The sequence below is a fragment of the Felis catus genome, chromosome C1 (assembly GCF_018350175.1).
Source record: "Felis catus isolate Fca126 chromosome C1, F.catus_Fca126_mat1.0, whole genome shotgun sequence".
Classification (NCBI taxonomy): domain Eukaryota; kingdom Metazoa; phylum Chordata; class Mammalia; order Carnivora; family Felidae; genus Felis; species Felis catus.
In genome coordinates this window covers 158,051,934-158,078,016 of record NC_058375.1, presented here as the reverse complement: position 1 = coordinate 158,078,016, position 26,083 = coordinate 158,051,934, and the positions used below count along the sequence as shown (strand labels likewise).

At 38.1% G+C, this 26,083-nt stretch overlaps 1 protein-coding gene across 3 annotated transcripts in view; it reads left to right on the top strand.

Moving 5' to 3' along the window:
* Nucleotides 1-26,083, top strand: part of LRP2 (LDL receptor related protein 2) — a 198,633-nt gene that overhangs the window by 112,022 nt on the left and 60,528 nt on the right. For all 3 annotated transcript variants that reach the window (XM_045033909.1, XM_023259431.2, XM_045033910.1), the window contains 13 exons: nucleotides 2,645-2,811; nucleotides 3,759-3,902; nucleotides 7,871-7,980; nucleotides 9,773-9,950; nucleotides 12,646-12,859; nucleotides 14,166-14,399; nucleotides 15,979-16,167; nucleotides 19,133-20,053; nucleotides 20,186-20,351; nucleotides 20,734-20,892; nucleotides 22,055-22,341; nucleotides 23,259-23,462; nucleotides 24,569-24,811. In XM_045033909.1, coding sequence (XP_044889844.1) covers nucleotides 2,645-2,811; nucleotides 3,759-3,902; nucleotides 7,871-7,980; nucleotides 9,773-9,950; nucleotides 12,646-12,859; nucleotides 14,166-14,399; nucleotides 15,979-16,167; nucleotides 19,133-20,053; nucleotides 20,186-20,351; nucleotides 20,734-20,892; nucleotides 22,055-22,341; nucleotides 23,259-23,462; nucleotides 24,569-24,811 — 3,216 coding nt within the window. The remainder of the gene's footprint in view (nucleotides 1-2,644; nucleotides 2,812-3,758; nucleotides 3,903-7,870; nucleotides 7,981-9,772; nucleotides 9,951-12,645; nucleotides 12,860-14,165; nucleotides 14,400-15,978; nucleotides 16,168-19,132; nucleotides 20,054-20,185; nucleotides 20,352-20,733; nucleotides 20,893-22,054; nucleotides 22,342-23,258; nucleotides 23,463-24,568; nucleotides 24,812-26,083) is intronic.

Here is a 26,083-nt window from a genome sequence, read left to right as displayed (position 1 = left end):
AGAAAGCCCATGTTCGATGGATGAGAAATGCAGTTCTTTAGGTGCTTTGGTTGAGAATTCCTCCAATTAAGCAAAATGAAAATTACACATTAAAAAGAGCAGTATTCGGTTTTGAGTAAGTAAAATTTATAATCTCTACTGTGAAATTTGGGATAACTTCTTGTTTTTACTGAACCAATGAACACTTACAACATATAATCAATAAATAATTAAATATCTCAATATAATTTCAAGGTAGATATAAACCCCCAATATAGCTTACATATTTTATTACTGCATGTTAAATTAAATGAATTGAGTGGTAATTTGATATTCAATAACTAGTACCCAGTCTGCACTTTTTGTGATTAAGAACATAAGTTTTGGAGTCTGAGGACCTGACAATTGTTTAATTTCTTTGTGCCTCATTTGAAAGTTGGGGGTGGGTGGGGTTGGTAACACTCTAACAAACAGGGTTTGGAGGCTTCAGGGAGATAAATTAAGTGAAATAATATCTGGTCCATACTATATGGCCCATATTCTCAATAAATAGGGGCGATTATTATGGCTCTTTCATTTGTTCAGAAGAGAGGCAACGTGGAGCAGTTAAGAGAGAATGGGCTTGTGAACCTACACTCTCACTAGCCCCTGCAAGTTTCATTGGCCTCAGCTGAAAACAACTTCACAGGTTTAATGGAAAGACGAAATGCTATATATTGTAGGACTTTGTAAAATATAAACATTAATAGCTGCAGTATTTACTTTAAATTTATTCCAGGTTTATAAATGCTAAGTAATTTTTAGTAACTGAAATGCCAGGAGAAAGGAAAAGCTAATGAGATGTTAAAATAAGTTAAGAGCCAGGGGCACCTGGGTGGCTCAGTTGGTTGGGCATCTGACTGAGTTTTGTCTCAAGTCATGATCTCCCGGTTTGTGAGACTGAGCCCTCAGTGCTGACAGCAAGGAGCCTGCTTGGGATCCTCTCTCTCCCTCTCTCTCTGCCCTCCCCCACTCTTGCTCTGTCTCTCTCTCAGAATAAACTTAAAATCACATTGAAGATGGAAAAATTTCCAGATTATCAAAATAATGAAAGCATCATTTTTAGCAGATGAAAATTATGCAATGATTAATCATTTTATATTTTGCTTAATATGTGGTATATGTCATATACATGTCTTCATAACATGAAACTCACACTCCAGTTTTCCTTTTATTTAAAAAAAATTTTTTAAATGTTTATTTATTTTTGAGAGAGAGAGAGACACAGCATGAGCGGGGGAGGGGCAGAGAGAGAGGGAGACACAGAATCTAAAGCAGGCTCCAGACTCTGAGCTGTCAGCACAGCGCCCGATGCGGGGCTCGAACTCACAAACCATGAGATCATGACCTGAGCCAAAGCCAGATGCCTAACTGACTGAGCCACCCAGGTGCCCCCCAGTTTTCCTTTTCTGAGAGAATTATAAATACGTCACTCTTGACTTTCATCATTTTGGATTTTTTTTTTTTTTTGACAAAGCATCTACAGCTAGGATAAAGATTATCTTTGAAAAAGGACCTTTAGACCAGAGAAGAAGAGACAGATGGCCAGGGTGTATCCATGTCTTTGGCACTGGGAAGGGATGAGGAATCTTGGTCATCAGTTCTGGTCCCTAGCCAGCAAGTTTCCAATCTGAGAGAAGACATCAGTCTATCAAACCTGAGTGGCCAGAGTCCATATTTGAGGCTCACCAGACAACTTCTAGTATGACTTTGTGCTTTCCTATGGGCTGAAGATGTGTGGTGTTTCTACTGCAAGCATTCTGTTTACACAGTGGTTGGTTTTGTCTTGAAATAAACCTTGGAACCTGCTTAGAAAAAAAAAAAAGCAAGAAAAAGAAAAAGGACCTTTTATCTATTAAGGAGGTTAAGTGAATTGCTAGTTTGAATAAGATATTTTGAGGATGTTTAAAGTTGCAAAATACAGATACTTTTGAGAACTTTAGAAGACACTATTTACACTTCCACTTATGCATCCATCCATTTATTCATTTATGTGGTCATTCATTTAGTTAGCAAATATTTATTTGGCAACGATTACATGCGAGGTTCTGGGAACATAATAGTAAATCAGACATAGTCACTACCTTTTGGGAGTTAGAATCTAGTGTGAAAGACAGCCATTGGGCAACAGCAATTGGGGAGATTATAAATTGGATTTTATTTAGTAATTAAAATCTCTAATAAACACCAAGCCACACGTGGTAGTGTTTTTATTTTTTGAGCACACTTAAGACTAATAAATTGAATAGTCTGTATGTTTTCTTTCACTTTTTAAATTCAGTATTAGTGAGGTTTCTCTATGTGTAGAATGTGATGCTCAACACACATGGATGCTTTATCCATGTAAGTAAGGAATTCATGAAGAGCAAGGTAAATACTGATCTACGTTGGGAAAGTCCAGAAGTGTTGCATGTATGGTTGGAGGTTTGGTGACCTAGTAACCCACTGAAACCCAATCAAAGGCCCTGGATTGTCTGATGAAGTATTTATCATGTATGGTATTTTTTGCTACAAAGCTTCAATGGCGTTTTATCCTATGAGATGGTAACAATCCACTGCTTTCCATTACTCTAAATGTCTGGGAATAGTAGGATATAATTTTGACTGATATCTGCTATTTTCACAGATAATCAACCTTTCTTAATAACTGTGAGATACAGTGTAATTTTTGGAATCTCCCTCAATCCTGAGGTGAAGAGCAATGATGCTATGGTTCCCATAGCAGGGATAATGAACGGTTATGATGTTGAATTTGATGACTCAGAGCAGTTCATCTATTGGGTTGAGAATCCAGTAAGTTTTGAATCACATTCAAAGTATATAACTTGTTTCAAAGAGCTTACCTACACTAATGCCTTCTTATAAGCCAACTTTTGCTGGGTGGATAAAAGGGAAATGGTCCAGAAATAAATTAATTTACCACTAAGTTTCTTTGAATCAGTGAAGGATGTAAATAGGAGGCTGACCTGGAGCAAAGAGCAGATAATAGGCACATTTAACCTATTGGATATTATTTATTCATTCAGCAAGCAATTATTAAGTGTCTACTTTTGCTCTGCGCCAAACTAGCCACTCCCAACTGTAGAATACACATCAAGAATCAGTAACAAAGATTACTCCTAAGGAGCTTTAAGCTAATAGAAGATTCTAGATGAATATAAAAATGATTATGAATCAAAACAAAAAGCAATAGTTCTCTGAAAGAATTCCAGGAGAGCATTTGATGTGGCTGCTGGGATATTCTCAGCATCTTTGCCTCCAGGATAAAAAGAGCCCTCCTTCAGTTCCCTTTCTATTGGAGCTCACCCTTTAGAGGAGAAAGCTGTGAGGAGGGGGAAGGGGCAAAGAGATTACAAATAAAGAAGAGAGGAAGATCTTTCTGTTTGAGGCTTGTCACCTCTATGTAAAATATGCTTCTGGCCGCCTGATTTTCACCTTTGGTGGGTTATTTTTATGACTATGGCCTGTGGTAGTTAGAAAATAAATCTCTAGCCAATATCAGAAGCAACCTGAATGATAAGGCTTGCAGAGTCCTCTGACACACGGAAAAAATCATTATTTTTGAAGCGTTGCTGGTGTTATAGTATTATACGCAGCGAGCCCACCCAATGGCGCTGAACCTTTGCCTTTCCTCCAAGTGTGAGGAGTGTTCAAGAAACCTAGCAGCCAGCAGTGGCTGTGCTTCCATGTGGAAACTGTGGCCTTTGAACCAGCTCACCTCTTCTTGTCCTTCTTTCCAGGGTGAAATTCACAGAGTGAAGACAGATGGCACCAACAGAACAGTATTAGTTTCTCTGTCTAGGTTGGGTTCTTCCATGAGCCTGGCCTTAGATTGGATATCAAGAAACTTATATTACACCAATCCTGGAACAATGTCAATTGAGGTAATGATTCCATAATACCAGATACACAAACACTGGTTTTTGATGCATATAAAATCTATTCTCAGGAAATGCTTTCATTGATTTTGAAATTATTTTTAAGCAGAAGCAAAAGAGAGGAGCTATCGGTATTAACTATCCAAGTATTAGAAGTGATGGAGTAAAACCACTTTAGAAATAAATTATTGGAACTTTCTACTGCCCTATTTTGTTTTCTTCCTAAGCATCAATACTAACTTGTTCATATAAAAGGATTTTAGATAATTTATAAAAATATATAAAAATAGTTTAAAAAAGGAATTCAGCATTAGGTATGGAAGGAATATAGTAGGCAGGAGATTTTCCTCCCTATCTTTCCTCATCAAGTCTGTAATGCTGTTTCAGTCCCAAACCAAATTTATAGGTTACCTCTGTTCTAAGATGGAAATCTTTCTATGGCTCCAATGCAGTTTTTCTAACAGTGCAACAGAAAGTAGAAACTTGATTCTAATTCCTTTGATACTTTTCCTCGGTGTGATAAGTGTTCTTTTTACTCTAATTCCCAGAAGAAATTCTAGATGGGGCACAAGTATGCAATCGCATGGAGTAAATCAGAGGTAATTCAACTAGTATTGGTTTGTTCCATTCTGGGACAAGGTTATTAATTCATAATAATTTTGAAAGTGAAAATTTCTAAAGCAAAGGGAGGGTTTTGTGAGAAGGGCAGTCTGCAGGACTGTGTAGAGTGATCAATTCACTGCTCAGGGTGAGGCGCCAGCCAGTAAGTAAGCTGGTTCTCTATGGGGTATTCAGAAAGGGAAATGCTGAAGGTGAGAAAGGCACATAGCAGCCAAGTGGTGAAATTAGAGCAGATTGGTCAGAACAGTGGTTACAGTCTACAAAGTCTTCTACAAACAGGATCTCTTTTAGTCCTCTCAACATTCCCAAAGGCAAGCAACACAATTAGAGGGGAGTTTGCAAGTTGCACAAATGCTAACCTCTGAGTTATCTCAAGCCAGGTAGAATCATCAGCTCTTAACATGAGGGGAACCTTGGAGGCTCATCTGGTTCAAACCCTTTGTTATTTAGATAAGCTCCTGAATTTTACATAATTTAAGAAACTGGCTTAAGCAGTCAGCTTCACCACCCTGCTTCCCAGGAAGCGTTCTGTTCTGACTTTGCCTTATTATAATGATAACTCCAGCAATCCAGTCTGCTTTAACCCCCTTTGACAGTGACAAAAGGTAGTTTTTCATAATCTCAACTAAAAATATCACTCTCCCATCAAAACATTGGCACAATTGACTGCCTAAAACCCTTAATTCCAAACACATCTCTAGTGTCTGCTTAACACAAAGCTGTCTTCATTCTGAATGGCAATGAATATGTTCAGACTCTGTCTTTTGGTCTCTTGACTTTTAAACTGATAGTTTTCCAAAAGCAGGGGACATGTTTCCTCCATCAATATTAGGTACAATGACAAGGCACCCGCTGATGGATAACTGTGTGAGTGAGTGTGTGTGTGCAAAAGTGTATCTTGGTAAGTTCACCCTAATCATATAAACCTAAAGTTAGTAATTGTTCCCCAATGCAGTGAGGCACAGAGGAAAGATAATTTGCTTTGGAGTCAAAAGACCTGCTTTGAGTCTGACTTACTCATTGAACAAATACTAGTAAATGAATCCGTCCCATTGTTAGTCCTGGATATTCAAAGATGAATAACATATTTTTTCCTGCTTTTAAGTAGTTCGTGCTCTGAGAGCTAGACATATAAACAAATAGCTTTGTTCCAGTGTGCTAAGTATGATATGAACAGTGACTACAAACTGTTCTGTGGCTAGGGGCAAAGTAAAAGTGTGGAGAGGGAGAATGGCAGGAGAATCAGTGACTTGTGAGCTGTGTCTTTCTTGAAAGAGGGCCAATATTTATCGCTGCCAAATGAAGAAGTAGGGAAAAAGCACCCCAGGCAGAGAAAATCACTTGATAAAAACTGAGACTTGAAAACACACTGTATTTACTCTGCTCAAAGGGTATTTGATATTGCACAAATTGCTTAACTTCTCTGAGTTTCTGCTTCCATATCTGCAAAATGGGGTTATATCTCAGTAACTAAAAGTACGTCTTGAAACTAAGATATCCTGTGAATACAGAGCCCTTTTTCCCTTAAATCATCAATATATTTGAATATCCACAGAGGGCTCATGAGAATAATGATCTAAAGGTAAATTGTCCTTTTAGCGTTGTTTTTTTTTTAATTGTTTTTCTCCTTTTGTGATATCAGTGGTGACTCAGGTGAATGTTAGATTGCTTAAGGGCACAGAAATACTGTTCACTTACCATTTACTCGAATAATATCCTTCCAGGATAAGAGTTACTCCTATTTAATTCAAATTTGAAAATAAGAGAAGTACTGAATAAATGCTTTCCACTAGGGGTAGCTGTGTGCCCGTTCACTAAATGTAATTTTGTAGCTGAAAAGAAGTCTACAGAATGGTTGTGTGAGAGAGAACTTGATGTATCCCCCCAAAAGGAAAAGAACTTTCCTTTGAACCAAAGAGATACTTAGCCTTAAGAAAAGGAGTGAAATTTTGGCCGAAAGGGGCAAATTTAAAAAAGACACCAGACAGGAAAGAGAAAAATTTAGAGAGGAGAGTGAGTGATTAAAGACAGGGGTGTGTGTGTGTGTGTGTGTGTGTGTGTGTGTGTGTGAGGTAGGAAGAGAGGGAGGGAGGAAAAAAATATAGAGAGAGACAGAGAGAGGGCAAAGATAAAAACATAAAGACCGTGGGGTCCGTGGGTGGCTCAGTCAGTTAAGTGACTCTTGATTTCAGCTCAGATCATGATACTGAGCCTGGGTTTGGAGCCTGCTTAAGATTCTCTTTCTCCCCGTGACCCTCCCCTGCTCATGTGCTCTCTCTCTCTCTCTCTCAAAAACAACATAAACACTGATACACAATCTATTAGCATTAAAAAGCAACTTTATAGAAAAACCTTTGTGCAAATAATCAATATACATTTTCTAGTTTCTTACTAGCTGTTTCTCTTCTCAGACTGTCTTAAGTACATATTAGAATAGCCTTGTTCCTATAAGAAACTGCTTCTAGTCTGGTAATCCATATTTTTCTGTGATGTTTCAGAGTTCTGTTAACATTAGCAATTAGAGCAATAATAATTAAAAATGGGTAACTTTGAGAAAGCCACTAAACGTCCATAGGCCTCTTTCATCATCTGTAATATGGGTATCTATCTCACAGAACGGTCGTGAGGATTCAGTCCAATACTGTTTAGTATAATGCCTGCTACATAATAAGTGTTCAATAAATGGATCAATAAACAAAATAGGAAACACACTTGTACTGAGCTCTGTGTTAAATGCTATACATGTATTATCTCACAGCTCTATGCGCAATGTGCCATTATCATCTGCACCTTATTCATAAAGAAACTAAGTTCAGACAGGTGAATTTACTTGTCCCAGTCAGATCTAGATGGGCAGGGATTTGAACTCTTCTGTTTTAACTCAGGCTGTTAACGTGGCGCAGAATTCACTTTAACTCTGAGTAAATTTGAACTGTCAGCTGTGTTTTCAGTGAAGGACCACCAGGTGCCTTGGCCACATCACTGGGATGCAGGAGAGCTGTGGGGTTTTCATTTGTCTTCCAGAGTTTTCCTGTATCTTTTTCTGAAGACGTTTTTGTAGCTTCTCTTAGGCAGTGATTTTGTATGTTCACCCATTTGAATCCTTCTTTGATCCATATAAATGTCCTCTCCTGAAACATTAGGTGAATTGAAATAGGAATTTGAGAGGTGATTTTGCTTTTCTTACTCATTTTCTATTGAGGGGATTTCCTCATAGCCCTGAAATGCAATTAGGGATTATTGGAATCTCACACAAACCCTCCCATTTGTTGTGTGTGTAAGTTCTCCTTCACCTCAGCCTTTTTTGTTTCCCGTTTTGATACTCAGTTCTAATAAGTGACTTTATGCTATAGGTTTTGAAACTCCGGGGAGATGTCAGATACAGAAAAACACTGATTACCAACGATGGGACAGTTCTTGGAGTTGGTATTCCAGTTGGCATAACTGTTGATCCTGCTAATGGGTGAGCATTCATAAATGACACAATCTGCTCTATGCAGCACCATTCTTGTTAATGTTGTGACCTGATGAAATGGAAGATTTCAGACTTAGGACCTTTTTTGATTTCATATGCCAACATTTTGAAAAATACAGATCTCAGTGAGAAAGAGGAATACCTCTGAGTTACATCTAACATGAAAGATGTAAATATGTATTTTGTTCTATGTTCTTTAAATTAGCAACACTGGACTTAAAATTAATTCCAGGAAAGAATTTTAGACATTTAAAAATGGAATTATAGCAATTAACAATGCATTCTGAATTTGAGTGAATGTGGAAAGCTTTAAGGAGCTAGATAACATTTGAAATAGAACTTGGAGGAGAAGGCTTCCCATGGGTGGAGAATGGGTTGGGAACTGGGGAGTGGTACTTGAGGCCAAACAAGGAAAGCGCAGAAGCATCACAGTATTTAGCATGATTGTGTAAAGGGCTGAAGCCAGAGTCTTAGAGATTAGTGACAGTTGACAAGATGGAAGCCAAAGGAAGGATTTAATGTCATCTTGCTAAGGAATCTCACTTCTTTCTTTTGAGTCAGTTGGGAATTTGGAGGAAGGAAATGATAAAATCAAATTTGTATTTCTGAAGGATGGGTCAGGATCAGAGTGGAAGAGGCCAGGGGCAGGGAGACCAATTAGGAGAAAGTGTTCAGCTAGGGAGGAGAGTTCTCAGATAAGATAAGGTAGCTTCAATTTTTAAGGAACTCAGAATTCACAAGAGTTTATGACTTTGTCCAGCAAACTTTTGATAGCCTGGAATTTAAGAAAAGAAAGAAAATTACGACACGAACGCAGGGCTAGTTGTTAGTGAGGTAGGCACAATGGGACATGATGAGAATAAATAACGATGTTGCTAAAATGGTTATGCATGAGGTCCAGGCAGAGAGCGATGGAAGGCTTGGAAGCTCAGGCAAGTTTTAAGGTTGAAGAACAGGCTCAGTAGAAGAAATAAAATGGGGGAAGGGAAGAGATTGGAGTTTGGTTGAGGCAGAGAATGTCAGAGTTTGAGAACTTACAAGTAGGGAAGTTTAGATTTGAAGATGAGGCGCATGGGACGGGCATGCAAGAAGTATGCAAATAAAGATCAGAATGAAGGGGTTTGAAGACTTGTGGGGAAAGAGTGTAAGAGGATTGTCTCATGAGGCTATGGCAGCAGCTGAGATAGAAAGGAGTGGAAACTGAGATTCAAATCTAGACAGTGTGTCCTCAGTGGAAATAGAAAGCAACCCTATATATTTTAATGAAATTTTATATATCATGGGTTTGGCAATTCTGTGTGGCAATTAGGGTTTGTGTGTAATATTACATTTTCCATCACAGAAATCAGAAAAGAAAGTAGCTGGTCTTGTGCTAGATGATGATTTAGAGAAGAATTAAATAATAGGCCTGAGAGGTGAGCAGGGAGGTACTTGCCAACTTTTACATCAGCTTTGTCCTTCCCAGGGCACTGCACAGTGCGTGATTCTTTGAAAGGGAATGACCATTGATGTAGGCAATTTCTTAGTCAGTCATAAGCTTCCAAATTGTCTGACCATGGTAAAATATTCCCAATGCAGGGTGCTAGCATCCTACCCCAATAATAACTAGGAAAAATACAGACATTGATAGAACACTGGTTATGTACTCTTCCACATTGTATGTCACCAGATATTAATGATTTAGACTTCCTCCATTGACTTGAGCACATCTCGAGGGCAATTCTTTTAAATATTCAATGAAATTGTTTTATTAAATGCTGGTGTTCTTTCATGGTTGTAGGAAACTGTACTGGTCGGACCAAGGAACGGACAGTGGTGTTCCTGCCAAGATTGCAAGTGCTAACATGGATGGCACATTTCCAAAAGTTCTCTTCACTGGGAACCTTGAACACCTGGAGTTTATCACCCTTGATATTAAGGAGCAGAAACTCTACTGGGCTGTCACCAGCACGGGAGTGGTATGCACACCCTACTGGTCTTTATTGCTGAGCATGTATAGCTGATAATGATTGTTCCTTGTGTGGCTGTGTTTCCTAAACAATCTCACTTGGCCACGTGGACCAGTGTTGTATTATCCTTTCTCCCAATAACTTTTTTCCCTAGAGCAGATATTGCCGTAGTTGAATATTTTCTAGTCCAATATTTTCTAGTATGTGCATAGTTCTTTATAGAATAATGTTCATTGCCATTTCCATCATCCTTTGTTTTTTTTCAAGATCAAATATTTCCATTTCACATTTCTTACTTGACTTGTAAGAGCCATTTCTTTCATGTTTTAGTGATTTCAATGCTTTTCTTTGAAAGTTCTCTAGGCTCTCCAATTGTAGAGACTGAAGGGGAAAAAAATGTACATACCAAGTTCCTGTGCACAGCATCCCCTCTTAGCTACATGTCATTTTCTAATGTTTTGATAATGGTTGGCACATATATGAAAACTCCCCTATAGAGGTAATTTTATATTCTGCAATAAGAAGCAGAAACTATATAATTTCATTCATTCACAGACATAGTATTTGATCATCACTGTTGTGCTTATGCAATTGAGCTGGGACAAGGCACATAGAAGGTGCTCAATAATAACTTGATCAGTTAAAATATTGCTATGGATATGGAATCGAATGTGTGCTAAGTCTCTTCCTTGCCTTCTAAATAGTAGTGACTTCAGATCTGGTTTTGATGTTGGTGTTTACCATAATATTGTGCAGTAGGTTTGGTTTTCAGTTCATTATCAGTTCAACAAGTGCTAATTTCATTCCTAGTATGTATTTATCATGGTGATAAACTTTGAGGATTAAAAAGGAGCAGTGATGCTTTAAAAGCACTTAACAGACTTTGATGCCTATGTGCAATGATGAGGGAGCTCTTGTCCCATGGCATGATTTCTGGAACAACTTAGCCTGTTCCAGACAGTGCCCACCATCTTTCTCCCTTTTTCATCTGCTCTGCACTCCTGTGTGAGCTTGTTATTTGTGTGACTCTCCATCTTTTCTCCCAGGTCAGAACCTTCATGTTTCCCCTCACTCGAATAACTGTGTCCTTATTTAGCCATTACAAAATCCTGACAAATTGTCCTCTGCCTCTTTTCTCATGTTCTGCCCTTTTCTGCCACTTCTACCATACTGAGCCTCTTCTCTCTAGCCTTGAGTGGATGACGGCTGTCATTAATAAACCTTGCTTTCATGATGGAGGCCTGTTACCTTCATAAAACCACAAAATAGGTTTGATCACTGCTCAGTCTATAGGAGTAGCTCCAAACACTTCAGCTGAGCATGGTCAGCTAATCTGGTCCTGGTCACCCCTTCAAAGCTCCCCTCTAAGCTTATCTTCCCTGTGCTCTAGCTTTCTGAAACTTCTGTCAGTTTCTAGGGCATAACCTGTTCTTGTAACTGCTGGGTTCCCTGTCAAGCAAGGCAGTGAGCCAAACCTCATTTGTCTCTCTTGCCAGAACTCAGCTCAAATCCTGGCACAGAAGAGGCACTTGAGACAAGTTTCTGGAATGAAATCAAACCAGTTATGTCCACATTTTATTTTTCTTCCAAAAGCAGACAACTTGTCATTTCTCATTAGGAACTTCATTTTTGTGAGCTCTTTTCTAGTTTTCCAGAGTCATTTTCACTAAGACTTGTTAGCTCTTCTCATATAACAGCATTACCCTTTGCCCCATTCAAGTCTCGTTATCTTGTCATTGAGTGGAGCATATTTTCCGTTCCCATTGCAGAAATTGTTGGTGAAAATGTGAAATGCAGGGTCAGTCAACTCCTGGGTAATGGTCTACGGTTAGATATTGAATGTGTATCCTTATCCGGAATATCACATGCAGGGCCTAAAGAGGTTTATTTCCCTTTCCTTCACCGTGCCGTTTGACAAAGTTGTTGGACTTACTTGAGCTCCAACTTCATCATCAGTGAAATAGGCATAATGACATTTGCTTGATCTATTGCTCCATGTAATTGTGAATATCACATAAGAAAACAAATAGGAAAACTTTCACAAATTACTATGTATTCCTTCTCATATTCTCTCAAATACCAGACATATAGAGTTCGCTTTCTACCCCTGGTGAAAGTGTCCAATGGCCTAGGCGTGTGGGAGTGGTACCACCAGCTACACAGAGGTCAAATAGACCTTAGGAGTTAAGTGGTGGGGGACTAAAAGAGGGGGGTCACTATTTCAGAGATAACCAAAGGTTAAACAAAGAGACAAAAAGAAGTATTTTACTAACATTTTTTATATTTTTTATTTTGAAAGATATTATACAGATATTATACATATTATACATATACATATACAGATATTATACAGTGACGCAATACATATATATGTAATAGACTGTGTATTCAATTTAAAGGAACAATAATAAAACCAATGCCATGTTAACATGACCCAGCTTAAGAAGCAGAACATTAACACTGCCTTTGAAGCTTCCTGTGTGCCCCTCCCTGCTGGAATCCTCCCACCAGAGATAACTACTAAATTTGGTGTTAATCATGCTCTTGCTTTTCTTAAGCAAATATACATGTATATATCCCTAAAAATTTGTCTTACTTGGATAGAGTGCTATATCAATGTGAGGTATTATTATTAAGAGAATGTTAGTTTTTTTCTCTCATTTCACCATGAATCAGTCAATGACAACAATTCTGATCTTTTTAGATTGAAAGAGGAAACGTGGATGGTACAAATCGAATGATCCTGGTAAACCATCTTTCCCACCCCTGGGGAATTGCTGTCTATGATTCTTACCTTTATTACACTGATGAACACTATGAGGTCATTGAAAGAGTTGACAAGGCCACTGGGGACAACAAAGTAGTCTTGAGAGAGAATATTCCAAATTTGAGGGGTCTCCGAGTTTATCACAGACACGGTAAGTATTTGTCACTGAAACCTACATATTCACAAATGTATAATGCATATTCCACACATCTACACACTTACATATAAAAATACGTGCCCACACACAGACCTGTATACATACACATGCATGTAGGTTGAAATTACCTCAAATATTTAAAAAATGATAACCCTGTCATAAACTTGGCTAAATGTCGAAGACTAATCTGGCATTTGGAAAGCCAGGTTGATTTCAGAATAAGCTTATTCCCATTCCTTCTTCATCACTCCTTACTTTGCTTTTGCTTCATAGCAGTCCCTGACATATTATCTATCAGTTTGTTGTCTCCGTTTCTCATTAGAATATAACCTCCCAGGGCTTCTGGGTGGCTCAGTCGGTGGGCATTGACTTGGGCTGAGGTCATGATCTCACGAGTTTCAGCCCTGCATCCGGCTGTGTGCTGACAGCTCAGAGCCTGGAGCCTGCTTCCGATTCTGTGTCTCCTTCTCTGTCTGCCCCTCGCCCCCTCACACTCTGTCTCCCTCTCTCAAAAATAAATACATATTAAAAAAAAAAAGTAAAAGAATGTAACCTCCCTAAGGACAGGCATTTTGTCTATCCTGTTTCTTGCTCTATATACAGTAACTAGACAAGTTCCTGGCACATTGAAGGTGGTCAGTAAACATTTGTTGGATACCTGCTAGGAAAATGTTAACAGGATAGAATTTTTAATCTTAAAAGGAATACTTTCTGATTTCAACATTTTTTTCATAGATAATGTAATTTTTGATTTGCCCCTTAGATTAGCATTATGATCTAGAGGTGATTTTTTAACGTTTTGACATATTTTACAGCTTTTAGTCTGTAACTAAAGTTTATTAAACGGTTTGTTTGCTGTCTATAACCTAGGTTTGCTACTTGGCATTTGTTTTTATTGCATGGGAAAAAACCTTTAAATGTTATTATTTAATATATTCTAAATCAAATGCCCATCACATTGTTGATCATATAATTAAACGGATGTAATTTTAAATGCCAGTACATAGATCGAAAGGGTGAAGAAAATTAGAATTTGCATACTGACCTCTCTAATTCTTCTAATTCCTATATGATTTGTGGAAGAAAAACCATTGATCCTCCAATCTCTATTAAATAATGGTTGTGGTACCTTTATGTGTTAGTTGTATAAGCTGTAGTTGATTCAATGCTGTTTTTATGTTGTTAACCCAGGTATTGTGTTATTTATTATTAATTATTTGATGACCCAGTATAAAGTATTTGAGATGGAGTGGCAAATATGTGAGGTCAAAAGTTACAAACTAATTTTGATTTCATTTAGGCACATCCTTCAATGGCTGTAGCAACAATGTGAATGCCTGTCAGCAGATTTGCCTGCCTATACCGGGAGGATTGTTCTCATGTGCCTGTGCCAGTGGATTGAAACTCAATCCTGATAATCGGACCTGTTCTCCATATAGTTCTTTCCTTGTTGTTTCAATGCTGTCGACAATCAGAGGCTTTAGCTTGCAATTGTCGGATCATTCAGAAGCCATGGTGCCAGTGGCAGGCCAAGGTATGCCAACTCCAATATAAGTAAGATTTCACTCTGTCTTGTGCCATGTTGAATTCTTGGTGCCATAAAGCATTTCTTCACGTTTGGATTCAGCATGTAATGAGGTTCTCTCCTGAAATAAACTGGCTCTGCCTTGAATAGTTCTCAGACATTAGTGTGCATCAGAATTGGAGAGCTTGTTAAAACCAGGTCTGGACCCCATCTCCAGACTTTCGCATTTGGTAAGTTGGGGTAGGGCCAGAGAATCTACATTCCTAACAAGTTCCCAGGTCATCTGATGTCACTGGTCCATGGACCACACTGAGAATGACAGAACTAGAGAAAGATAGAATGTAGCATGAGATTGCAAGAAGTAATCAGAGTTGGTGTTTAGAAGAACAGTTAATGGAGATTTAGGGTCAAGATTATGCTACTTAGAATAGTAATGAAGTAGTCCATAATCTGATTTGTTAATATCTGTTTGAGGAGTTGAAATAAGTTGACAGCATTAGTATCTCCTTAGTAACTGTATTTTTGCAGTACTTTATGCTTATATACAGTGAACATAGAAAATAATCACTTGCTTTCTAGATGAACCAAGAGATTTCTAGGTGTGTGTTACCACAGGGGGAACTAAATGTTTACTCGCATCATAAGGAGTGTGCCACAGGATAATGATAGAAATAAAAGATAGAAAGGGAAGAAAAAGAGTGAAGGGAATGGAGGGGTGGATGGTCAGAAGAGGTGGCAGGGTATATAGTGTAAGAAGTCAGGGAGCTTCTGGTGCCAAGTGTGCTCCTGCTTGATACTTACATTCACAGGTACTTATGACTCATCTTTGTTTACTCATATCTAGTATATGTGCTGCCGAAGCAAGCACTGTTTACTCATATCTAAAAAGTTATGGATCTAAGTTACCATCTTCTAAAGATAGTATAAAAATCAATTAATTTTTTTCATAACTTTTATTTTGAAAATTTTCAAACACAGGGAAGTTGAAAGAAAGGTACAGTGAACATCCTTATACCCTTCACCTGGATACAAAAATTGTTAATATTTCAGCACATTTGAACTCTCAGTCTGTGTGTGTATGTACACCTGCACATACATTTAGTGTTACTAGTTTCAGGTGTAGAATGTAATCATGGACTCAAGTTTTTACTTTATTTTTTTTTTTCAATTCAATGTATTATAAATGTTTACCACAATTACTCTTGATACTCTGTTGAATTCATTGTGGCCAGGTAAAACCTCTTAAAATGGCCACCTGTATGATGTTATGATCTCATTAGTGTTTGAGTGCTTCCTTGCTTCTGTGTATAAGAAGGTGTTCTAGGCTTATCTTATACCTTCCATTCCCAAACTTATAATCAGCTGTTTCTCCCGGAAGCCAGTGTTTCTTATCGTGGGAGATGGTTTTTAGAAACCACGATCTGGGTGGTATGTGTGCTCATTGCAACTGGGAAACAGTTTTATTTTGCAGTGGGGGGCACAGTCAGAGAAGGGGGTTGGAAATGATGGTGTGAGAGGGAGGGCAAGCATTTTAAAGTTCCAGTTCGATCCAGAGTACTGTTTAATGATCTTTTCTTAAATGTTTCAGGACGAAATGCACTGCATGTGGATGTTGATGTATTCTCTGGCTTTATTTATTGGTGTGATTTTAGCAGTTCTGTGACATCTTATAATGCAATCCGTAGAATCAGACCTGATGGGTCTTCTTTTACAAACATTGTTACACAAGGAATAGGAGAAAATGGAGTTCGGGGTATTGCAGTGGATTGGGTAGCAGGTAGGTAAGCCATATAATGATTTTATTGAGAAGTCTCTTTTTGTGTTTGCATCTCTATCATCTTGTTTTATGCCAGAAAGTTTAATCTAACACCATATGCACTACAAAAATATTTTTCTAGAGAATTATTAGTATTATTTAAGATAAATTGAATTATGCTTTTAGACTAAGCTATACTTTTATTAAGTTAATTATAAGGTACTTCCGTGGGCAAATTCATAACAGCTAATACATTTTGTTCTATTATCAACATAATCAGAACTGTAGGCAAAATGATTAGAAAAATTATGTTGATTTGTTTTTTTTCACACTTAGATTAGCACCTAATTCCTGGCTGAAGTTGGACGCTCAACCGACTGCGCCACCCAGGCGCCCCTAAATTAGAAATATCTAAATGAAAATTTAGGATATTAAATAAGGATATTAAACTGTGTGAACCATAAAATGTCAATCATTTATTTCAAAGCTGAACAATTTTATTAAAGAAATTTTTTTTAATGTTTATTTATTTTTGAGAGAGAGAGAGAGAGGGAGCACGAGTGGGAGAGGGGCAGAGAGAGAGGGAGACACAGAATCCAAAGCAGGCTCCAGGCTCTGAGCTCGAACCCACAAACCTCGAGATCATGACCTAAGCTGAAGTCGGGTGCTTAACTGACTTAGCCACCCATGTGCCTCAAAGCTCAGCAATTTTAACTGACAAATTCTTAATCGCTTCCTCTTATTAATGTGTTAAAACCCTTTGATTATTAGGCACTTTCTCTGTTTTAATTTTATTGAAATTTATTTTATTTTTTTATAATGAAATACATAACATACACTTATTAATATTCTAAACAACTCTAAGAATGTAAATATGATCTCCAGGTGGTAACAGGACCTCTCATCACTGACTTATTCCCTCATTAGCCATTGTTGAAGCTCTCTTCAACCCCTGCCTGATCATAACCCTTGTTTCTCCTTTGATATGCTGACATTGAATTGGTTGGTAACTATCCTCACATGTGACTTGACATTTTCCCACTCTTGCATGTAGCAAAATCACCTGCTGTTTTTTATTTTATTATTTTTTAAAGTTTTTATTTTAGTTAACACACAGTGTAATATTAGTTTCAGGTATCATGTACTTAGTTTTAAATTAAATTTTAAATTAATTTTTGTTTAATGATATACTGATAAACTGAGATAAATGTATTATAATTTTTAGAATATGATCCTATTCTATAAAAAATTGGTATCATTGTGTGTTAATCAAGTTGGGTACGTAGACAGCACTTAAAAATATTAAAATATATTATGAAAATCTAAGTACTCTAATAAGAGTTTATTGTAAATAGTAAATATCATAGTATGCTTAGATAAGGGTTTAATTGAGTTCCTAAATCCCATTTCTGATTACAAATTCCTATATTACTTTTGAGAGTATAGCGTCAACAGTCTATGGCCGATGGGCCAAATGCAGCCCACTGGCTGTTTTTAGTTCCACAGTTTTATTCAGAAATAATTGATATATATCACTGTATGAAGTTAAGGCATAAAGCATGATAGTTTGATTTTCACATATTGTGCACAATAATTCACAATAGGTGCAGCTAACATCCATCATCTCATATAGATACAGTAAAAAGGAAAGAAGAAGAAAAAAAATATTTCTTCTTGTAATGAGAACTCTTAGGATTTACTCTTAAATACTTTAATATATACCATACAGCAGTGTTGACTATAGTTATTATGTTGTACATCCTTAGTACTTATTTTTTTATAACTGGAAATTTGTACCTTTTGATTATGCCTGTTTTTGTAAGTAAAGTTTTACTGAGACACAACTGTGCCTATTTGCTAATGTATTGTCTATGGCTGCTTTTTGTGTTTACAGTGGCAGACCTGAGTACTTGTGAAAGAAACCATGTGCTCTATAATGCCTTAAATATTTACTATCTGGCCCTTTTTGGAAAAAATTTGCCAAGCCTGGATTGAAGGATTTAAATATACAAAGAGTAGATCAGTAACATATTGCATATTGGCCTGATTTCTCCTGAGCAATTTTGATTCAGACCTAGGAACAAAATAGATGTTCCTTGGTAGCAGAATTGACAGTTCAACAATAGGCTTTTGACTACATGGAATCAATATGGGATCACTATCTACTCATACTGCCTTCACACCATTGTGGGTTTTTTTTCTTTAATTTATATTTCAATTTTTATTTTTGAGAGAGAAACAGAGACAGAGAGACAGAGCATGAGCAGGGGAGGGGCAGAGAGAGAGGAAGACACAGAGTCTGAAGCAAGCTCCAGGCTCTGAGCTGTCAGCAGAGAGCCCGACGTGGGGCTTGAACCATGAACCGTGAGATCATGACCTGAGCCGAAGTCAGATCCTCCAACTGATTGAGCCACCCAGGCGCCACCCCCCCCCCCCCAGCATTGTTTCTTTCTAGCATTTACATTGTTTTGTAATGTCAAAAGACAAATGGGTTTTTGTTTTGATGGCTGTAGAAGGTCCATGTGATGAAAACTGCTACACTGGTTAGAGTATACTATTATTAACTCATGTTAATTCTAAGCACAAAGAGCTCTTGATGACATTGATAATGTCAGAAACTGCTGGCTTTCCCTCTTTACTCCTTTCCTCATGTTGGGAGTAGAAGATATGTCATGATAATATGTATTAGAGTCTTTGGAGATTTAGGTGTTAAACATTCAGTTGCACGTTCTGAAAAATATATTTTTCAGTAGAAAGTGGGTTATCACGTTTGTCATAAATTCCAATCTGCTTTAGAAGCTGAAGGTAGGCACTATCTCTTTAAATTTGAAGAAACAATTTCTTTAATAAATAGTTATTATCTTGGAAAAGATAACACTTACTGATCCAAACCTCAACCTTATATATTTTGTTCTGAATTTGAAAGGTACCCTCTTTTTCCTTCTTGGTTTTGCACTTACCAGCATGCTCTTTCATTTTCCTGCAGGAAATCTTTATTTCACCAATGCTTTCGTGTCTGAAACACTGATAGAAGTTCTGCGGATCAATACCACCTACCGCCGTATTCTCCTTAAAGCCACAGTGGATAGACCCAGGGATATTGTTGTAGACCCCAAGAACAGATATCTCTTCTGGGCTGACTATGGGCAAAGCCCAAAGATTGAACGTTCTTTTCTTGATTGCACTAATCGAACTGTGCTTGTATCAGAAGGCATTGTCACACCACGGGGGTTGGCAGTAGACCACAGCAATCGCTATGTTTATTGGGTTGATGATTCTTTAGATATAATTGCAAGGATTGGTATGGAGGCAGAAGTGTCTGAAGTGATTCGTTATGGCAGTCGTTATCCAACTCCTTATGCCATCACTGTTTTTGGAAATTCTATCATATGGGTAGACAGAAATTTAAAAAAAATCTTCCAAGCTAGCAAGGAACCAAACAGCAATGAATCACCAACAGTGATAAGGGACAATATCAATTGGCTAAGAGATGTAACCATTTTTGACCAGAGTGTTCAGCCCCGGTCACCAGCTGAGGTCAACCACAACCCTTGCTTGGAAAATAATGGTGGATGCACCCATTTCTGCTTTGCTCTCCCTGGATTGGACACCCCTAAATGTGGCTGTGCCTTTGGAACCCTAGAAGGTGATGGCAAGAGCTGTGCCATTCCAACAGAAAATTTCCTCATCTTTGCCTTGGAAAATACCTTGAGAAGCTTACACTTGGACCCTGAGGATCATAGCCCACCTTTCCAACCAATAAGTGTGGAAAGAGTTGCTGTAGACCTGGCCTATGACGACATAAGTAACAGAATCTACTTCACACAATCTTTAGGATCTGGAAATGGTCAGATTTCGTATGTCAATCTAAATTCAGGGACCAGGTCCTCCACTGCCATTATTTCAGGTAAGAGCACTTCAGGAGCAGCTTATATTGGAAATTGACACAGTGTAATCAACACATGTGGATGACCTAGAGGTTCTAAAATGCTTTTTGAGATTCTAATACCTCTGTGTGTGTTTATTGGTATATGTCCAGGTAAAGGGAATCCTGATGGCATTGCCTTTGACTGGATCAATAGAAGAATATATTACAGTAACTACACCAATGAGACAATTAACTCAATGGCTGAGGATGGGTCTAAGCGCACTGTGATAGCCCACGTTTCAAAGCCAAGAGCAATCGTTTTAGATCCTTGTCGAGGGTATGCTATGGTCTCGTTTATCATATTTCTGTATGTTTATTTCTGGAGAGAGTGGGGCCTGAAATTATATTATGTTCCTAGACAGCCAACATTTTATTGGCTTAAAACTCTATAGCTGTATATTCAAGTGTGAAAGAGCATGAATGATTTTGACTAGGAAGTAACTCCTGTTGATGCTGGAAAGGCTGGCCGCTCATCAGGAATCAATGTTCTGACTCAGTAAATCCCTTTTAGGCAAGTTGTGTGGGTGAGAATGGAGTGGGTTTCATTTGCCGTATTAATGTCAAATTTTCAGGTAAAGAAGACCGCCATTCTTTTAACCTTTTTAATTATTGTGAGCTTCCTTGTGGTGAATTAATTATGACTCCTTTTGGATGACTAGGTACATGTACTGGACTGACTGGGGTACCAATGCCAAAATTGAGAGAGCCACACTGGGAGGAAATTTCCGGGTACCTATTGTGAACAGCAGCCTGGTCTGGCCCAATGGGCTCACTCTGGACTATGAGAATGACCTTCTCTACTGGGCAGATGCCAGTCTGTATGTGTCTTTCATTATTCTTGTGGGTGTTGATAAGAGTTCTTGTTTCTACTTCTAAAGGAGGGATTTGCATAATGTGATGAAAATATAATATGCCAAATAGACATGGCCAAAATGTAGAGTCACAGTTTTATGAACTATGTCTCAGCTTGATGAATGTACCTGTTAAAATTGGTCTATCATGAGATTGAATAATTATGAACTAGAAAGCATCTAAAGACACATTACTAGATAAGTTAATTTCAATTATAATTACAAATATAATCACTCAATTTATAATCTCCAGCCCCCATGTAACTATTACAAAATATGAATGACTTTTAAATGCACATTGATATTAAGTTTCCTCTGGGCTTTAGTCTTACATATCTTGTTAAAAACATTTTCCTTTAGTCTTTGACTATTGGTCATCTTCTCAGATAGGTTTTTCTCAGCCAATTTTGCAATGTTTTCTTATAAACCTTGGTCAATTCTAATTTTATATGTAACTTATTTAAGTAGCCCTGAAATTACATTCCAGTCATCTTAATGGTACAGCTGAAAAAAATGAGATGATTTCATTTATTATTGCTGGTGTTTCCATGTCAGAAATCTTAAACTTATTTTGCTTATTTTCTTAAGATTTTGGTCTTTTGACACTAAGCACCTAACAATCTCATCTTTTCTTTATCTTCTCATTTGAAGCAAGCAGTGATGTTTAAGTGTCTAAGTTTGGATCATTTTAGGTAAATACCTCAAAGGACTAGGTACATGTCAAATTGAAATGGTCATTAAGGGAGTAGGAAGGAATAAGTAATTCACATTTCATTGAGTGACTAATATGTCTAAACATATGTACTAAATATATACTAAACATTGAATTCCATGCTTTGCATGTATTATTTCATAATATTCTTCCGTTCCTAATTTCAGCCTGGTTCCCTGTGTAGGCTTACTTGTAGGCTATATTAATGTTTGGAAATCAGTGATTTATACAGGCCATTGTTTCATAAGCAAACCAAGACCTTCCATCATTGGATGAAACTTTTTTTCCTGCTTTATGCTACCCTTGAAAAGAAAGTTGGGGGCTTGTGTAAAGGGATGGTTGGAATGGTTAGCATTGGGTTGCCATTTGAGGAACTTCTTATTTCTGGATTGCAACATGTTTCTTGCTTTATTTTAGGCAGAAGATTGAGCGCAGTACTCTGACGGGCACACAGCGTGAGGTCATTGTCAACAGAGCCTTTCATCCTTTTAGCTTGACTCTCTATGGCCAGTACATTTATTGGACTGACTGGAACACAAAAAAAATTTACCGAGCTAACAAATATGATGGGTCAGGTCAGATGGCAATGACCATGAGTTTTCCCTTCCGGCCTAATGGTATTCGCGTTATTGTGAAGAACCAACAGCAGTGTAGCAATCCTTGCAGTGAGTTTAATGGAGGCTGCAGCCATATTTGTGCACCAGGTAAGGCATTGCCCATGAAGACCGAATCATGTAGTGTAATAGTGCTGATGACTGGTAGGGAAGGCTGAGTGATACTCAACTCTAAGAGGTGAAAATCAAAATTGTCCTTAATTTCAGGGTAATTCATAAAATAGATTTAGGGGTTTGTATGTTTAGAGGAAGACTTTTATAGGCTCTATTTGATATGGAGGCCTCTTAAAAAAGGCAATTTTAACTCAAGGTTGATGGAAGTAGAAACATGGAGTCTGTGGCCGCCAAACGTCATGAATTAAATAGAAATTCCATGAATGAGGGGCACCTGTCTTACTTCGGCTCAGGTCATGATCTCACTGTTCGTGAGTTCCAAGCCTACATAGGGTTCTGTGCTTACAGTGCAGAGTCTGCTTGGGTTCCTCTCTCTCTTTCCCTTCCCCACTTGCTCTCTCTCTCTCTCTCTCTCTCTCTCTCTCTCTCTCTCTCAAAATGAATAACTAAACTTTACAAACTTTTATAAAAAAAAAAGAAATTATATTACTGAGCTTACCTCCCTTATGAAAGGATTTACTTCTTCCACGTAGAAGGTACTATTATAGTTTGATATTATGTGTTTCATAGTGTGTTTTATAGATAGCAACAGGTTCATAGAAAGATGCATCTTTTGGTACTACTGCTTTATAGATTTTGCTGAGAAGGGAGAATGGTTTCTATTGTGTCAGTGCAGGCAAGAGCTAATTGTTTAAAGATTAAGGTGAATTAGCTGTATTTATTAGAATTGGTGGTTGTTCTTCATGGAAAAAGGACTCAGAATATAGTTGAGAGGTCAATGGGAAGAGTTTCTATGGCTTGACTTGTAGCGCATTTAATATAGAAATATTGCCACTGCTATTCTGGAGGGGAAAATAAGCAAATCCTTTGCTTTTTCGGCAACTTTTTTTCAGGTCCAAATGGTGCCGAGTGCCAGTGTCCTCATGAGGGCCGCTGGTATCTGGCCAACAACAAAAAGTACTGCATTGTGGACAATGGGACACGGTGTGATAGCTCCAAGTTCACCTGCCTCAATGGGCACTGCATCTCAGAGCAATGGAAGTGTGACAACGATAATGACTGTGGTGATGGCAGTGATGAGCTGGAAATCGTCTGTGGTGAGTTGGACTCTCAGAGCTTTCGTTAGGAAGCAAACTTGTCTTTATGCCGTGTTTTTGGTGCAGAATCCTTCTGTGTGTGTGTAGGTTTCAATTTTGTGCCAGTGTGTCCTCTTAGAACTGAAAACTGAGAACGCAGACTATTATATCACATAGAAGCTGGTATATCCGCCAGGGAGTAATGTATGATGTTTCAGTAGGAAGCACTTCCTCCGTGGTTGAGAGCAAAGGTGCTGGAATAAAATCCTAGCTCTGCCATTTACAGTCTGTGAAGCCATGGAGAAGTTACCCAGCCCTTCTGAGCTTCACACACCTCCTCTGGAAACTGGAGGATTTTTGTGAGGAGAGCGACAATATATATAAAAAACACAGCATGGGGTTTGGTGCATGTGAAGCATGACTTAGCATGGAACTAAGAACTCTACTAGGTGATTGTTATCATTTTATTAATTTTCATAGCAGAAGGGTCATTAATGATTTATTTAAATCATTCAGTATTCAGCTTCCATCTGAATGGGGTGAGTAAAACACTGGAAGTTAGCTACCTTTTCCCAATAGACTGTAGGGGCTGAGAGTTTTATTTTCCCTAAAGAGATTGTATTTGCATGCTTTTCTGTGATTGAGGTAAAATTTTAAATTGAGATGACAGAGAATAACATTTGCTTAAGATAACTAATTTACTTTAAAAACATACACAATATGTTTTGATTAATCTAATTTAAAGTTTACCTCATTTTGCACACAGTCCATTTTGCAGCCTATTTTGCTTTAGAAGGTAAACTCAAAGTACCCATTTTATTTGAGTGTATTTTTCTAGAAATTAGGATTCCTAATTTGTTTTTTTTAACATTTATTTATTTTTGAGACAGAGAGACACAGAGCATGAATGGGGGAGGGTCAGAGAGAGAGGGAGACACAGAATCTGAGGCAGGCTCCAGGCTCTGAGCTGTCAGCACAGAGCCCGACGTGGGGCTTGAACTCACGAACCGTGAGATCATGACCTGAGCCGAAGTTGGACGCTTAACTGACTGAGCCACCCAGGCACCCCTCTAATTTGTTGAATGCTTTAATCAAGAAGTCTCGTCAATGTCTTTTCTTCCTCTTAGCTTTTCACACCTGCCCTCAGACAGCCTTCACCTGCGACAATGGGCGATGCGTCCAGTATCATTACCGCTGTGATCACTACAATGACTGCGGTGACAACAGTGACGAGGCAGGGTGCCTGTTCAGGGACTGTAATGCCACTTCGGAGTTTACTTGCAATAATAGAAGGTGTATTCCTCTTCAGTTTGTCTGCAATGGCATAAACAACTGCCATGATAATGACACATCAGATGAGAAAAATTGCGGTAAGTTCACCAAGTACTTACCGTGGGAGCTCTGCTAAGTTGGTTCCTCTGTTATTTTAACATGGCCCATTCACTCCATAACCTATCTCAGACCTGGAATTTAGCCACTTATCCCAAGAGACCTCATTCCTTTTGTAGATTTAGAAATTACCACAGTGTTGAGTTGCCCTTTCCTTGGCTTTCATTGCTTCCTGGGCTTTTCAGTGTACTAGAGCTAGGAAATACAATTTTTAAGGGAGAAATTATATTTTAATTTAAGATTACATTTTTTAACTTATATTTTATAAATCCTATCTCTTTTTGTGCTTAAAATTGGTTTCTGATTACATTAACATAGTTACTTTATTGCTTTATTCTACAATAATTTCAAAATGCCTATAATAATTTCAAAATAACCACACACATAATACTACTACCAGTAAATCTAATCATAATCTAAGATTTTAGATCCCTCTTTTTATTTATACAAACTAATGTACATGGTTCATGGTCAAAATTGTATGATGAGGTACATTCACAGTAGTCTTTCCTCCTTGTCCTCTCCACCCCACTCACTCTGAAGTATTCTCAATTTAACATTATTTTATTAATAATAATATTATTATTATTATTTGACACTGGCTGAAAGAGAACTTTCTATTACTTTTATAATGCAGAAAATTCAACAGCATCCACTTAGGCCAGTTTGATGGCCAGTTCCTTCCCCTTTGCCTTTTCCAGCTTGAGCCATCGACTTTGGTCCCAGGATGTTGCCTTCCCAGTGATGGTGGATCTCATCATATCTGTCATTATAATTGGTCCTGATGTCTTCCACCAGCTTAGCTAGAGGTCCTTTGTCTTCTGAATTAACCTGTGTGACGTTGACAGTGGTGCAGGTTGTCGTGTGGACCAGACATCCCAGCCTGGCCTTCCCCGTGGTAATGCAGTAGGGAACCCATCTTATGACACAGGGTAGGCAGGAAGACAACCAATTCAATGGCATCCACATCATGTGTAATCCCTACTGGCTGAGCCTTCTTATTATCCACCAAGGTGGTGACAGTATTAACCCCAGCTCCAAGGACAGGCAGCCTCTTAGTGGGCACATCCCCTTTGTTGGCAGCTTGGTCAGCCTGGTCCAATAATCTCTGCTTCTTCTCTTGCCTTGTCTCTGGTCTGTATTCGTGGACCAGCTTAAGCAGTTGAGTAGCTGTCCAAAGCCTGGGTAAACTGGTTAATCATGGGAGGCACTTTTTGATGTTTATAGAGAATAGCCCTTTGCTGCTGCAGCCA